This window comes from Pseudoliparis swirei, chromosome 18 (assembly GCF_029220125.1).
Source record: "Pseudoliparis swirei isolate HS2019 ecotype Mariana Trench chromosome 18, NWPU_hadal_v1, whole genome shotgun sequence".
Lineage (NCBI taxonomy): Eukaryota > Metazoa > Chordata > Actinopteri > Perciformes > Liparidae > Pseudoliparis > Pseudoliparis swirei.
Genome location: NC_079405.1, coordinates 15,435,178 through 15,453,084, shown reverse-complemented (window position 1 = coordinate 15,453,084; position 17,907 = coordinate 15,435,178). Strand labels below are relative to the sequence as shown.

Sequence of the window (17,907 nt, the reverse complement as noted above, 5' to 3'; positions counted from 1 at the left end):
ATGTCTCGAACTGAAACCTTAAACTTTAATGACATCATATATATATATGTGGGCAGTGACCAGGCCTCTTCAATGTCAGGTGGTGTTCACTGTAAGCAGGTTACTCTCTCCACTCAGTGCCGACACCCAATCATGTCACAGGAACCAATTGTTATCTGCTCTTTAAGGTAAACACTGAACAGGGCGACAGTGCCTCAGTGGCAGGTCACCAGAGACTGGAAGTTCAGTGGACATTACTTAGCTGTCAGCAGACACCAGATCAGTAAAGGCATCTTATGACCTCAGGGATGGCTGCGTGGCTCAGGCTCATATCAAGCTTTAGGTTGGAAATCCTTCGGTATCATATGATGAGGCTTTGCACTCTGTAGCCATGGAGGCATGACGGTTGAGTTAACAGCAGAGTTTGACGACAGGAAAAACATATTGCTCTTCATCCGAATGGTGTCATGATGTGTACTGTTACTGGACTTACTGGGCTTTCACTGGAACTTACTTAAGAACTTGCCTTCATTCATTCAACCTCATAAATTACATTTTCTCTGACAGAGGTCATGAACTTCCAGGTCTGATGTAATCTCCTGACCTCTGTTTTCATCCTTGTCCTAATCTTCTTAAAGCTAATAGTGTTTTATGGCCCCAGCTCCTTTGCTTGAATTGCAATAATACCTAAATTGACAAGTCTGATTGACATCTGAATGTCGCCAAGGTAACCTGGCAGCTTTCTCGACTGATACTTATCCTATTGTGTAATGACCACACCAAAACGTCCGTAATAAAAGATGTGTTGTGAACCATGCTGCCAAAAGGTTCATGTTCACAGAGCTGGTGGTGATTCAGCATGATATATTCTGTCCTCTCTTAGCAATCGCCTGCCAATAAATACTGCTGCCAGTTTCAGATTGAGAAAAGACCAAATCAACAAGAGACAGCTGGAGCTCCAGCCTGCACAAAACAAGTATGAAGAACAAAGACAGATTTTACTAGTACATAGTACTTGTCATTTTCAGCTGGGTGTGATGTGTCACAACCCGGCTCTTAAGGCATGGCAAATATGGCGCGGACACAGCATTAAATTAAGGAAAAAGTGTTTATTTAACGTAATAACGGAACACAACGTAGTGAAGTGTGGCAGTCAGTAACATCAGTAGTGTCCATGTGCATGTGTGTGTGAAGGAGTGCGAGTGTTGTCAGCCAAACCAAAGGAAACCAACAGTAAAGGGACCAGCAACAAAGTCCCACGACCACCACCACTCCACCTGTGATGAGAACAACGCCCCGCACCGTGTGAGATCAAGGCCTTTATGCCTTCCTGCTCTCGGACCAGGTGTGCTGCATCCGGCAATCACTCACCTAAGGACAAGGGACTGATTACTGATTAGACACGGGGACCGTCACACTTTGCCGACTCGAGATGTGATTGTGTCTGCGAGCCATGAGTCTTTCCGGTGTGCTGCATTTCAGACCACATAAAAGCGCTCACTGTATATCAGGATTGTAGACCTCAGGATCACAGATGCCATACTTATCCCATTCGTAGGGCTCAGCTGTGCAGGCTGTGTTATCTTGCTGCAGCCCGAAGGAGAGTCTCCCCAGCCTAATGTTCCCACAGCATGTTTAAACAGACAGACCAGCACATGCTGTGACCCCAGACTCTTCATTAAAAGTTCAGCACAATTCAAATCATCTGAAACATTTTTGATGGGATTAATTTAATGAAACTAATTTGCTCTTGTTTTTAAAACATTTAATGATAAACACTGTCACTAAAAATGTAATATATTTAAATACAAAGTACATATTTAATCTGCCAATAATTTGAATTAGCCAAGTCCACAATGCAACAAATACGTGTTAAAACTATACAACATAAAGTCCCACAAAAAAATAACCTTCAAGTCAGCAAAATAAAAATCATAACTTTCTGATAAAACATATAATTAAGTGTTTGGCAAATAAATATGATCTTATAACTAATCTAATACGGCCCCAACATTAGAGAGAGAGTCTATTTGAGCAGCACATTTTGCTGAAATTAATTCTAATAATGTTATGAGATTAATAATACTGGAAACTCATTCCACTTTAATAAAATATTCTACATATTTACTAGTATTTATGTAGATCTGCATATGGTATGTCATGTCCATTTCAGAAGGGCTCAAACACCCTATTCACCACATGGATGGTGACAGCATGAGGACGCAGGGAGATTTCAGGGATCATGGAGCAATTTATAGTTTGAAATCAAGAGTCTTACATCATAATGGTGATGTGGATCTATAAGTCTATGTTTCTCTGCCAGCAGCGAGGCTCCTGTCACCTAATAATCTTGGATCAGTCTTTCATTTCATGCTCAAACTGATTTACTGTATATATGCCTTATATGACTCAGATGGAGTAAGGAAGTGATCTGCAGCAGCCCAGGACAGCAAAGGTTTGCTTTTGAAATCTTTTTTTAAAATTGCAAAATAAGATACAGATACAGGAGAACACTTGGCTCGTATTCTTCGATGTACACCTGATAACACAGCTGTTCCAGATGTTTCGGAGGCATGGTTTTCTGTTCCAGGTGAAAAGGCCAGTGGCGATAGAACTGACTCCCAGCGTCAGCACTGGTTGGTACATCAGCCACAGGAGAGCAATCTCTCGTATCACTTTTGCAAGCTCCAGCCGCCCCTCAAGTGGATAATCGGTTTGAATGATGGAATGGAATAAATATAAAATAATATAAACTACAAAGTACCTGAATAGAGGACTTAAATGCTGTGTTTGAGCAAATGTACTTACTTTCCACCACTGTAAGATTAATGTTATGTATGTATCTACTCTCTAGTTGAGGAAGTTTGTATTATTATTATATGTATGCCCTCTTTAAAGCAATCTTAAAAATCATCATTTGCTGATAACAAAAAAGACATGCATCAGTGCATACACAATGCTCTGCTTCTGTCTGCCTCGTCATTTTAACACCACCTTCACACTGCCGAAAAAACACCTACTGTGTATAGCTGCAAGCTCAGCTATCCATCTCCTTGTCTCCTCCTCGGCACAGGGGCGGGCACATGCTCCCTGCTCTCGGCTCAAAGGTGGGACGGAAAGACTCGGGCGAGGAGATAGGAGACAGCTGAGACAGAGGGCACACATGTGTGGCACACAGGGGGTCTCATCAATTTGGGAGGTGCTTCATCTGGCTTAGAAACAGATGGGAGAGTTGGACCGGGGGCATAACTAGAAGGTGCTCATTGCTTCTCAAACGAATTGGGATATAAAGTAATCATTTTTAAAAGGCCTGTTATCATTGCTCCTACTTGTTCATTGTTTTTACTTATTGTTGTATAGTTTTCATCTTTTTACATCAATGTGATCTTTTTCAAGCTCTCAGTTTAGGCTCAACATCAGTAAACAATGTGTTATAAATGACTACATGTTACAGTGTTTTACTAAACTAAAACGTTTTTTCCCCAAACCATAATAAAATTAATAGAAATCAAATTTGAATGTTAGAGTATTTTGTAAAAATAAGCATCAGTGAACGACAGCTGACCTCTCAATGACTTCTCAGAGTTTATGTCCCTGTGCTCGCTCCCTGAAAAACCTGTAGGTCGTCACTCCTACCGTTCTATTTAATCAAATTAGTTCAGTCTCTTATGCCGTCTTTTGGGACTGTTAATGTCTACATTTTGTGTATTTACAGTAAAAATACAGTACAGTACTGTTGCGTGTGGTTTTACGAGGTTAAAATCCCTGTAGATGGGTTAGTCATGACAAACTCATGCCAGCAAATATTGCTTGGAACACAAACTTTTATTTTAAGTGGACATGTTTGCCTTTTAAAGGTCAAAGTGTCAGGACAGTGTCAGGACAGTGTTAATGCAAAAGGGGTTAGATTTGAAGGTGTGTAGAGGTTTTTTTTAAGGTCAACCTCAGCTGCTATAATAAGCCTATGATGTCTAGCCAAAATAGACCCTCAGACCATTGGGAACACAAATGTACCCATTGAAACATATTTTAAAAAACAATGTTTGATCCCATTGGCATGGTAGCATTAAATTATGCATTCTATTATAACACGATTTCAATCTACAGCCCTGGTTTCAAAATTATGTTTTTACTTTTAACATCTTTTCTTCTCATGTTAATCTTCTTGGGCTCATACATGCTTGTTCCTGGTTTCTGTGGATTTTATTGGCTGATTTTTTTTAATGAGTCTGGTGATATTAAATTAAATGGTATTTCAACAAATACCATAAAAAGACTCAAAGCAGCAACAAATATTTCAACTACAAAAAAATGTTTCGTAAAATTAAAAACTAGTTAACAAGTTTCTTCCTTGACTTGAAAATTGGTAATGTAGTTCATTTTTAGACGAACCATTGACACTGTACATACACAATCCTGCTGTGGATAACTTTCACAAGCACATCAGAAAGCTAAAAATACTGCCCGAAAAATACTATTTATTTGTGTCTGAGTAATGTTTGGTAAAACCTAGAGTGCCCAGTTGTTTAGGTAATCAGAGAGTATTCAGAAAGAAATAATTAATTTCAGTCCATATTTAATTAGCTGCTTTTTGTCTTTTTGTGATATTTGTTTACCATAATGAAAATATACAATGCTGTCATTTTTGTAAGTTTGTAATTTGTAATTTTTGGCGATGTAAAAAAACCTGAATTAAATTGAATTGAGTTAGCAGCAAGTAAACAAAGGGGGGAAACTATATGCTAAGATGTTAATTGTCATTAGTTTGAATAAGAGGGCAGCCGGTGAGAGTAGTTTTATTGCACTGCCTCTGAGGAACTTTCCAAGAAGGTAATGGTAACCTTGGGGAGGAAGTGTTTCTGCAAAGGGCTTCTCCACTTTGTTTACTGGCAGCGTAATTCCATCCATCCTTTCCAATGAAGTATTCGCTTGAAACAAAAACCCAGACACTGTATCTTGCAGAGGTAATTACAGCAGAACCACAACAGACTCTGAAGGAGGAAGGTCAGCTGTCAGCACAGGGAACCAGAAAACATGTATTGGCAAATCACAAAAGTGGTAATAGAATAAGACGATTAGCGATGGCACCTTGCCATCAACAGGTTCAGAGGAAACAAAGTAGGTGAGTCACTCAGTGTAACAATCCCTCCATTGATTCAGTTCGTAGTATAAAGGGAGTGAATCAACATTTCACACAGCATGACGCAAGGGAAAGTTCTCAATATCAGACAGAAAGGTTTCAACTTTGTTCATGTCACTTGTGTGTGTCTTCTATTTCTGTTTTCGTTCTCTCCTCACACGCCTCAAGTACGTGGCTGTATGTCATAATCTGCGTGAACCTATTCACTCTGGAAAATGGACGACTTTATTTTAGCAGCAACTTTATTTTTGTCGAGAAAAAACAAGACGCTAATAACATCAGCTGTTCACTCACTGGAAAGTTATTTTGAGATAATTATTTGGATTTATTTTAACAGTGAGGATGTGATCCGAAGAGTGACATTTAGTTGATAAACAATATAAGAGTGAGACTAGTGATCTACTGTTGTTGTGCTATAGGGACATGTTTAGAGCATTACAGTGTCATTGTTGAGGTCAAAGACAGAAACTTGGTATGTTGCCATATTATGACAAACGTTTTACTTTGTCAATGTCTAGACGTTGGTTCTTACACTTTGCAGTTTGAAATATCTAAACTATGGACTGCTGTACAATGTTGGTATAGTCACATTCCCCAGAGAAGGATACATCCTATTGATTGGTGATGTTCTGACTGCCAGATAAACATTAGTGTCTTTAAGCAACATGTCTCTACATTGCCGTGACATTTGGTATGCCTCCAGACAACTTGTTAATTCATGAAACGAGCACAACCTGGCTACACACCAGGTTATTGTTGGACTCCTAATCCTTTGGTACACTCTCTGAGGATTCTCCTGTTGTGTGTCCCTCCCCTGTCCATCCCTTCTTTGATTTAGCATGAAGCAGAACTAACCTCGCGTGGAGGAAGCAGTGAGAAAACTAGGCTACCTCTCCAGCTCTGCAAACCGTCATGGCCCTGTGAGCACCTGCTCATGCACACCTTTTCCAGGACAGGGTAGCTTGCACTCCAGGAGGATATTAAATATTCAGTCCCTTGCCTCTTGGCTTGTGGTCAGGAGACATGGGGCTAATTAATGAGCTGGGAGTGAAAATGAGTGTGTGTATATTATGCACGTCGGTGTGTTTGATATGCATGAGTGTGTGTCAGAGTTGTGTTGAAGTGGCAGCAGTCTTGGTCAGATTAATCTTCCGTTTATGCAGGCAAAAAATTGTGACAGGTTGTCCTCACAACCCCAGCACTTGTTATTAAGAAGAATGAGGTAACACAACATTTACCATATCCCTCTTTATCATTGCATCTGCTTCCTAATATCTCTGCCGCATCGTGAAATATATGAATACATTTGCATGTTAGCTTCATTGCCTTCATCTGCCCTGGGATAATACACTTCTCTCTTTCTGCTCATCTCTGTCTGGAAGCTCTATTAAGATATTAATATTCAATTTCCTGATTTGTAAAACAATGTCGTTGTCGCACGCACGTCCTACATAAACACTCACGTCACGTTGACTAACCAAGGAAAGTCACAAGTTTCGGCAGCGACGCTCAGACTCATTCCCTCTGTGTCACAGACGTGTCACGGTGCTGAGTGGCCTCAGCAGACGCTTCTCTCTCACTCTGTCTGTGTACTGTGGTAAGAGCACGTCCCCATAAGCTCCCCTCTGGCTGACCCCGGTTTGGAGCACTCCCGGTGTGGGAGGGGAACAGGTGAGTAAGAGAAAGAATTTGATGGGAGGTTGAGCTGGTCATACTTCAGTTGTTCTCAAAACACAACACACACCTACTAGGTTCAGTTTCAAATGCAGTCTTTTGTATTCAGCATGATTCACTAGTGACGCTCGGGCCCCATCAGAACATAAATATGGATTCCGACGACCGTGGTTTCCACTGGATGGTCCGTGTTACATCTGAGGCTCTGTAGCCAATTCCTCTTTGTCTTTAGAAATATTGCTGCTGGTACAATGCTACAATTTCCTTTTCCAGCCTTTTAGTCCCCCTCTCCTCAAAGGCCAAGGTAGGTGTGCTAGCAGTCACCTGTCAATATTAATTGCAGTTTGTGGCCCCTGATTAGTGGCAGGGAATAATCCTGCTCCCGACTAGCCTGGGTCACAGGCTCCACAGTGACCTTGTGATGGGTTTTACACCGACAGGAATAATAGGTCTGGCACACCTACACACCCACGCAACCACAACTGTGCAGCCATCTTAATCACCAGCACTATGAAGAGTACTTTGTATACTTATTGTACTCAGCAGATTATACCTTCAGTAAGTGTGTCAATGCTTCAGAGGTCTCCAGGTATCAGTTAAGCAGACTCACAGCATGGCGTGCACTGTAAAACAAGTAATACATTGTGGTCTTCTTGTAGCCTCGGGCTTTGAAGGATTGAAGAACACTGGATATAAACAGAGCACCAGTGAAGTGTGGCAGAGGTTTTAAAAATGTATCAATGCAACCCCAAACTCTCTTGTCTCCCTCCTTCACTGTCTCTCTCTCTCTCTCTCTGTCCTTGAAGCTTAGCTGTGACCTCATTTCTTTGGAAATACCGACATTAATACTGACATGACATTTCATGAATACTTTTGAAAAAGCAGCCAGAAAGTGAAATGGGCCGTGAACAAATATCATCAATAAAAGCTATTGCAAGCTAGGATATTTTAGTCATTTCTGAAATGCAATTTGGTGTCTGAAATGGAATCACACCGCTTTGACACATTGAAATGGCGTTTCTCACGGGACTGACCTTCTTCCTCTGACATTGTTAAAGCACTACTTCACTTTGATGGAGCGTTTTAACTTTCAGCATGTAGTTCAGGGGCAACCGCTAACTTTAGCCACGCTGGTCCCCCTTACATCCGGACCTTAAATATACCTTTTAACATTGAAAATTGCAAAAGAGACAAAGTGAATGATGCATGCTGTGGAAATAACCCAAGGAACTATTTTCCCTTGTTGGTTCGAAGTATACAGTAATTATCTAAATGAAAGTTTGAAGTGTGGTACAAACGACAGATTCAAGGTTATGAGAAGAAATCTCTCACAAAAATAAAACAGATGGCTTCAGAGTTATGTTCAGTGTGGTCTTTTAATCTTTGTTTTTAAATCATTTAAGTCTCGACCATCATCAGTGGCGTACTGATGATGAAGCGTTGGCCTCTTGTTTCATGAAGATTAAAATACTGGATTGAACAGGCGATTAGTCTGAACTCATTCATATTGTGTATATTCGCAACAAAAACTCAAACATAATAGTTTGTTTTCAAAGTGACCCTCAAGAGAAATATATAAACTACAAATCACTGAACAGCACGATGCGTCTACAGCCTCGCTGGCAGTGAGGCTGGAGAGTATTGTCCAAATTAAAATGTTGACCTGATGATGGTACTAAATGCAAACTCAGGGAAAACACCAACATCTGCTTGATTAATCCTCTTAGGACCTTGAATACATGCACATAAAGTCATGATAATCCTTCACATATGTATTATGATAGGTCACTCATTGCTATCCCTAGAGAAAAAAGGGTATACAGCACAGGGTTAAATTCCTCAGACATTACTATGCATTCATCAGTATTTTTCACTGTTTTCTTCTGTGTTTTGTTTTCCAGATCCTGGCAATTTTCTCCGTCCTCTTCATCGTGTTGTCTACCATCGCCTTGTCTCTGAACACTCTTCCAGAGCTGCAGGACACAGATGAGTTTGGTCAGCCCACTGACAACCCGCAGCTGGCCCAGGTGGAAGCTGTGTGTATTGCCTGGTTTACCATGGAGTACCTGCTGCGCTTCCTCTCCTCCCCCAACAAGTGGAAGTTCTTCAAGGGTCCGCTGAACATAATCGACTTGTTGGCCATCCTGCCATACTACGTCACCATCTTTTTGACAGAATCCAATAAGAGTGTGCTGCAATTTCAGAACGTCCGGCGCGTAGTTCAGATTTTCCGGATCATGCGGATCTTGCGTATTCTGAAGCTGGCTCGTCACTCCACAGGTCTTCAGTCTCTGGGTTTCACGCTCAAGAGGAGTTACAATGAGCTGGGCCTGCTCATCCTTTTCTTGGCCATGGGCATCATGATATTCTCCAGTCTAGTGTTCTTTGCCGAAAAGGATGAAGAGGACACCAAGTTCAAAAGTATTCCAGCTTCTTTCTGGTGGGCTACCATTACCATGACAACAGTAGGCTATGGCGATATTTACCCTAAAACTCTCCTGGGAAAGATAGTTGGAGGATTGTGCTGCATTGCCGGAGTATTAGTTATCGCCCTGCCTATCCCCATTATTGTGAATAACTTCTCTGAGTTCTACAAAGAGCAAAAGAGGCAGGAGAAAGCTGTCAAGAGAAGGGAGGCTCTGGACAGGGCGAAGATAAATGGCAGCATTGTTTCGATGAACATGAAAGAAGCATTTGCCCGCAATAAAGAGCTCATGGATATAATGGTGGAAAACACGGTGGAGAAGACACATGATAATCATGTGTCTCCTAGTGTGCAGAAAGGTACACCCAAACTCAGGTCACAGATGAGTCCCAGCAGCCCCACCAAGACCCTCGAATCAAGCTCCCCAGAGCTGGCCACGCCTCCTGGCAGCCCTCAGCATCTTAGCGCACAGAAACTGGAGGAGATGTACAATAACATGGGTAAGGCCCAGTCACATCCCAACCTCACCAGCGAGGAAAAGGGGCCACCGTCCAAAGCAGTTTGGCAGAGAGAAGAAATAGGGATGGGAAGCATCACCGCCGAAGCCATCACAAGTAAAACAGACACAGTTGCAAACATGAGGAGCATGTCGAGCATTGACAGCTTCATCAGCTGCACCACTGACTTCCCTGAGAGCTTTCACTTTTCCCACAGACCCATTAGTAGCATGCCAGGGAAGGTCAGCACCCAGCCCCGCCTGGAGCCCACTTTGGAGAATGAGAATGAGCATGAAGGTCCCCAGGGCACCAATACACCCCGAACAAGACGGGGCAGCAGGCTCGGCCCGTATGATGTCAGTCCCAGGGCTCTGCGCTTCAACAACCCGCTCAAAAGCCACTCTCTCAAGGTCAACTTCAGAGCTGGGGAGGATTCTGGGACAGGGGCCCTCTCAGACAGCTCGTCAGTCCAGGGCCCTGAGGTGTCCATCTATACAACTGCCAGAAGTAGGACACCCAGCAGGAGCCCGGAGTATGTACTGCCCAGCAGCCTCTTCACATTCCACGATGCATCCATCAATAAATTCATCGACGCTGACACAGATGAGGAGGAGCAATCCAACCCAAAGACTCCTGGAAAGAGCAAGCCCCATGATTGGCCATCACTCCAGGTTCCAGCAAGGGGCCAACCACATGGAGGGCCTGCAGGCAACGCCGTGGAGCAGCACGCTGCTGCCGGTAGAAGGGCAGGAGAACCACGTGGCTCAGGAACTAAAACCACTTCAGGGAGAGAAGAGTCATTCGAACACTTAAATATACAAAAACATACAATGAAGGGTCAGAGAAGGGGGAGGCCATGAAAGAAGCGTACAGAAGTGGGGGGAAAGTAAGGAAATTTAAGAAGCACAGTGAACTCAGCAGAACTGAACTTCCCCAAAATATGAAAGGCAGTTAGATATAAAACAGTTGCAGGAACATTTGAAGAATGACATGGAAATAGCCGTGGACAATGGGAACCATTTTTGTGTTTGAACATTTTCTAAGGCTGCTGAATTCAGCAGAAGACTCTGATGTAAGAGCGTTTTTTTTTTTAAATGACAAAGATTGCCCATCTGATAGTTTGTACTATTTATACATTTATTTTCTTCCAGATCGACATATAATAATGACAACTTAGCTGTAGGAGTATATGATATAATTTGAATAAGCAAAAACTATTTTTCTGACATCCCTGGATAAACTTTAGCGTAAGCTGTCCAATTTGTAGCAAACCACAGAAAGCATTGAAACATGGCACCGCAAGGTGGGAAACTCCTTCAGCTGTAGTTTAGATCACTTTGTTGTTGTGTGAAGGGGGAACTTACACGTTTCTTTAAGTTATTATTTAAACTTTGTATAATTATGGCATTACAAAACCGACTGTGTGTTGGTAAAATGTATAGTTTGCTTCCTTTAACTTCCTTCCTCGTGACTGGCCTTAGTGTATGTTGTGTTTTGTTTGTATGAGGGAGAAAGAGACACACAGACGGACAGATCATACATTATATGTAATGTTATGTAGCATTCTTGATCTCTTTAGTGTGAACTTCAGGAGAATCAAGTAGAATACATTTAGACAGAGAGATACTGTGAGACTGCGTCCATTGATTTCCTTCTTGTCCCCATTCTGTCCGGCAGCCGGCAAGAGAGAGAGAGCACCTTAACATGATGATTATTGTTGTTGCGAACACAGAAAAATAACCTCTTTATTCTGCTTTCTTTTGCTGTAAAATCAAAAAGTCTTTGTGTTATTTCAAAACCTTCTCAAAGGTGTCATCATTCCTGTTGGAGCTGATCATCTTAACTTCAGATAAAACAAGCATCACTGTAGCTGGAAAGTCAGCAGAGGAAATCCCTGAGATTTTCTATGTTGAACCTCCAGTTTTGTAGAAGAGTGGTTATTATTCATGTTCAACTCCACAAGCAGAATATTATAAAAAAGCACACATTTATTGTACAGAGAAAAGAATGAAACGAATTTATATTTTTAATATATTTTCTAAAAGAATGGACTTTTAGACAAATGTATTGTGCTAATCTCGTAGTTTGGGGTTTCAAATGTGTACTGCATTATTTTGATGGAGTTGCATTTGTTAGACAATATACTGTAGTATATACACTGCCTCCTTGTAAATCTATGTCGCTCTAACCTTTGTGCAATGTGAAGAATCAAAGAATTGTTCTTACTTATAACTCGTATAATGATATGATGGTTAATTTTACTGAAAGAAAATGACTGAAAAAGATATTTTAGCATTCCTTTTAAAAATCTGACATATTTCAGGGAGCCATATTTGCTCATTCAGTAAAGACATGTCTGCCGTTGAGAGGACTGGGAGACTAAAAGGAAAGTATAGATGGAAAATAAAGAGATAACACAACACTTTTAAATACATCCTGAAAGCTAATTTGATTATTTACACACTGGATCTTTGCAAGATGTTTGCTTCCAGGTATCCAAAACATTACTCTTATACCTCTTAGAATGCATAAAGCCACCTCACAGCTCCAGAACACAAACAGCATGGAGGTACCTCACATTTCTCTAGGCTGCTTTAATTCAACCAAATATCCTGTTTCTGCTTTTCCAGGTATTGATCATCTGGTCCTTCATTACATTATTCATGCAAGCATGGTTTTATAGCATTATTAACTGTACAATATTACATGCGATCATGCTACAAAGCGTCTATTTTTAATTGTGGAACTTTACGCTCAAGAAATAGAAGTATTTATGCTGTATGGTTGTTTGCAATCATTAGAAATATATTAGAGATATTTCCGTGCCTTTGCTTTCAACATACACTTAACCTACACACTGAATGTCACTGTCTAATGGGGCCCAAAGGACAATTGAACACACAGTACATCAAACACACGCAGAGAACTGGGTCATTATGCTATCAGACTGCACTAATATGTACCCACACCCCTTACTGTCTTTCTCGTACACGTAAATGCACCAAACATTTACACGACAAATGCCCAATCCACCAAAACAAACAAACGCAGACGCTGTCAGCAGAGTGAACAACCACTGTTTCCATGGTGATGGTTGAGATGACTGGACAGCTTGCATTCGATGCCAGTAAGTAGGCTAATTTACAGAGACAGAGTCCTCAAAGACTAAGATAAGGATTGCAAATATACATATTTACATTCTGTTTATGAATTCATTCATTCATCTCCGTTTCCCTCCTCACATGTGGCTACATTCTGGTGGACCCTCAATTATATAAGAAAGTATGTAATCAGGAAACTGGATTGTGAGCCTCTAAAATAAATCATCGACTTCATCACTTTATTCCATAAATCTCAGCAAAATCGGAAGAGCAGCACTGCAAAATATGCCTGAAACAAAGATGCTGTTGCTATGATGTGTATGATCACTTGAACAACCTACCCCTGAGGAGGCCGGGTTGGGGTGCGAATGGAATTGGAAGAAGCCATGTTTGACAGAGAGCGCTGTGCAGCCTGATAACAACTGGCATCCCAAATGATTGCTTTGCTCCTTCACTTCATGTTCATCTTCAGCCCAAATCTGTAACACAGACGGAACGCAGCCAAGTAATGCACGGGGGGGGGGGGTTCTATTCCAAGCAGCATCCTTGTGCCTTGTGCGTGAGTCTTTTGAGCAGAATGACAGAACATAAATGGCAGTTGGCTTGAGACATCCTTTTGAAGATGTGTTCATTTGTGTGAGTCTATAAATAACATCCTGGGCATGCGAAAGGAGAGCCTGGGCAAGAAGGAAGGGCTCAGTTAACGTCATGGAGGAACACACTTTGTCACAGAAGACTTTGGGTAGAAGGGGGGCGACGGACGCGAACGGGAACCACTATACAACAGTCACTGGTGCGTGGGATTTGTAACAGCCAAGTCTTTAACGTTGCATGGTAATAATATTAAAATGTCAAACTGATAAATGGTTGTATGACTTTTAATAATGAAGGCATGAGAAACGCAAGAATGACTAAATAGATAAACAATCTTTACTGTCTTACACAGTGAAGATTTAACATTAACATTCATCAGACATGCAGTAAACACTGAATAATCCTCATATAGTGGACTCACTTCTAAACTAGCCATAGTTTATTTAAATGGATAAAACTCTTTCCTCTGTTGTCAATGTTAATATTGCTTTTTATATTTGTTTGTTTGTTTTCTGAACTGCACTTTATTGAGGATTTTTCTGTATCAAATGCTCTGCTGTTTAGTAACCATGTAAATATAATGTCAACATACAAAGGTTCAAACACACTTTCCAGAAGCACAATATATAATGTCATTTTATTTCAGCACAATAATTAACACAAGAGGTTTAAGCCAAATTCAAACACATAATTTAGCTTTCTTAATCTTCCACCTGCTTGAGGGAGTTAATCACTTCTGTTCAGCTCACAGCGGTCTGTCTGCTGTCCTTACTGTGTGGGGGAAATGGTTGTTTTGTAAAGTTTCATATTTTGTACCAGTTGACTTAGGATCCCATCTTCGTGGTTATTGTTGTTCAATAAATGTAGCGCTATTACACTTTGACCCACTGAACTTGTAAATATCATGGAAGAAGCTATAGGGAAATATCTATGATCAGCAACATTGAAGCAATTTTCTCCCTTTTATGACTGATACTTAATAAAGGAAAAATAATCAAGTGTTGTAGCTTTACTTTATCAACTGAAATGTTTAATGTGTTTCTATAACAAACACTGAATACACAAGAGGAATGAAATGAAGGAGTGCAAGCAGTGAGATTGCGCAATGACTGGCGTGATGTGGTTTGTGGATTGAAATATTGTGCAGCAGCACCCTGTAGTGTTGTGTTATGGGCTGCAGTTAAAAAATATGCTCATTATCATTTTCTAGAGCAATTATTTTTCAAGACACATGTCAAAGAATATCTGAAAAAATAAAAAAATTCCACGAGCCAAATTGACCTTTTACAATGTCTTATTTTTACCGACCAACTGTACAAAAGCCCAAAGTAGCCTATTAGATTTCTAGTTCTAGAAACAGAAGCAGCATTACATTTATAAGCTTGAGCCAGCAAATGTACTTAAAGGATTATCTGTCGATCGACTTTGATGAAGTTTGTACATGATGTTTCCTTATGTTTGACCTCTGATGAGAGGTGGACAGTTCGGTAGAGTTGGAAAGATATTCACAGATTCTGACTTCCCGGATCAATCACTTGTTTGCGAAACGGGAAAACCCAAACAACGCCTCTTTGTAACCACCTCTGTAACCTCTCTGCTTAACCCTTGTGTTGCCTTAGGGTAATTTTGACCCGAATCAATATTACACCCTCCCCCCGCCTTTGGGTCATTTTGACCCGATTCAATGTTTCACCCTCCTGTTACCTTTATATTTACTAACATATTTTACCCTTTGGGTTCAATTTGACGCCAGCAATTAAAACCTCCAGAAAATTATTAGAATTAATATTGTTTTCCAAGTTTAAGTGTGAGGCACTTTATGTTTGTTTGTTGACTACCGAAAGAACACCGACATTAAACATTGAATGGGGTCAAATTAATCCTAAAGCGGGGGGAGGGTGTAATATTGATTCGGGTCAAAATGACCCTAAGGCAACACAAGGGTTAAGTAACCTTCATTTGACCAAAACAGGCCGTTCTCCGAGCTAATAACTTCCCTGTTCGTAGCATGACCAACATGTTTTCATACATCAATGGGCTCATCCCTGTTGTACTACAACAGCTATACAGATGAAATGTGTGTTTAAATAATTGTGATTAATTATGGGGGATTTATATTGGAAGAAAAATTCAATAACTTTAATTCACTTCAGTTTATTTAGTATAGCCCAATATCACAAATTACAAATTTGCCTCAGAGGGCTTTACAATCTGTACACATACGACATGCCTGTCCCAACTTCATTATTATAAAGTATAGAATGATTTAAATCCTTTATATATTCCTCCTCTTTGTACTACTTTTATTAAATGAAATGTGCTTTTGATTAACTATGATACATTTTGGTGAGTATTTATCGGAAGAAATATTCAATAACTTCACGGTTATAAAGTGTGAATGATAAAATAACTTAATTCTAATGGAGTGTAGCACCATTCAATTCTTTTCAACCGCATGAATTCTGTGTTGGTAAAATTCACCTTGATGAATCTGTGAAATCTGCTGCAGATGATGCATTAAAACAGTTATGAATAATACAAATAGATGCAACACGTTTTAATTGTGGCCAGGTACAAAAACGGCTATTATAACCACAACACGTGGACCTCAATTGTATTGTGCAAACTGACGCAGGCTATCAATCATTTCTGGAGGGTCACCTGTCTGGTCATGGAGCTCCGCCCTCCCGCAGCCGCAGACACACCTGCAGCTTCTTCTGCGCAGCTGATTCATCTCCTTTATTCTGCTCTATTCTGACCTATGATTTCTGAAAGAGTTTATCAAGACTCGTTTGTATGACTTTTATTTGAATTCTGTGACGGATGTACAAGTACATAGTGATGAATTGTTGGCCTACTAAAGCAAAATTACCTTCAAGGTTCAAGGTTCAAGGTTTTTTATTTGCCATGTGTGCCTAAACCAACAGTCCAGACATATTGGAATTGTTTTGCAGGGCTCTCCGAGTCAACAGATGTACAAACACACTATAATAATAAGAAAATATATATAAAAACACACTGTACATAAGGTGGTTCAATATACAGTATTAGGTACAGTTTTTAAAAAACAGGTTATATACATAAAAAAGTCCAAGAAGAACTTCAAGTACATAAACACTTAAAAAACTTATATAGGTCCAGTTATCTTGATTGAATTGTTGTCATGTAAAAGTGTGTAAGCAATACAGTGAAATATTCATCCAAAGCAGTTCTACAGATTCCTATATGAATGTAGCATTATGTCATGTCATGACCAAAGTGTTGGGGATGATTACGTCACAGTCAAAGTCCCAACTTCAGGATTTTCACAAATCACAAACAGTCTTAACTTCCACAAGGAACTATTTATCTTAAACAAAGCCAATACAGTCTGTCTTAAAGGTGCAGTAACATTGAATTAACATTAACATTAAATTGAATGTCTAATGTAACCTACAGGAGAAGCAGAGTACTTATATAATGTGAGAAGCACGCTATACATTCGGGAATTTCTGCACACGTGCTAAGCAGTTTTTCACCGTAGCATTTTACTCTGAGTTGGATAATCCTCACATCATGGAAAAGGAAAAACTTTATATTTTATAGCAAAGGAATGTCTACGTCTACAGCCATGGATAAAATACTAAACATATGCTTGTGTAAATTAGTTTACTGTTGTCAATTGTGGCTGGGGTAAAGATCTTACATGAAAGTCAAACACAACTGCATGAGAGTAAGTTATGAGTTACCTTTTTACATAACATATAACAGCATTATTTCTGGTCTTTACCACGAACTCTTACTAAAAACCTGTGAGTGAAAAAAACTGAAAAAGAAGTTAACCCTATTCTCAGCTGTGCCGTACCCAAATCAAAATATAATTATGAGACACTGATATTTCTTGATAATAATAATATATGTTATTTCACTCTACGAACAAATATAGTATCTTTAAATCCAATGGTTACAGGAAAAAAGGGACAGCCTTTATTTAAATATTAAAAGGATCAAGAAACACAAAGCTATACAACAGTAACAACAGTAACTATTTAGTTACTAAACACAGGAAATACATTTGAACATTTGAGTCCTTTGTTCGTTTGTTTCTCACTGCACACTTTTGGCTTCACCGTTTCAGGACAGTTTTTTACATTATAAAAACATTACATTTGCTACAAGCGGAAGAGGCCATACATCAACATGAAAGTGTATGCATGCATACACTTGTGCACCTGGACATGTATTTAATGTTAAAGCTTCAAGGGTATAGTGGGTGTATGAAGAAGGCAGCTGTTTGTGTTAAAGGTATTTTTGCCATCATGTAACCAGAGAGTGTAGGTAAAAAAAAAATCCATCCTGAATGTTAGCCATATGGAATCTATACATCACCCTCAGTTTAATAATATGAAATATGTTATATGAAATGACTGTGCAATCCCGCGTCACAGAGAGAATCAACTCATCTAACGCTTGGCAGTCTGCTTGTTTGGCTCTTTTATCGGACTGGACTGTAGCATA

General features: G+C 40.0%; 1 protein-coding gene across 1 annotated transcript in view; it reads left to right on the top strand.

The window, feature by feature from the left end:
• The window catches only part of LOC130207933 (potassium voltage-gated channel subfamily B member 1-like), a 40,016-nt gene extending 29,488 nt beyond the window's left edge, over positions 1 to 10,528 (top strand). The window contains 2 exon segments of the mRNA XM_056436715.1: positions 8,695 to 10,328; positions 10,330 to 10,528. Coding sequence (XP_056292690.1) covers positions 8,695 to 10,328; positions 10,330 to 10,528 — 1,833 coding nt within the window.
• Positions 10,529 to 17,907: the final 7,379 nt, after the last annotated feature.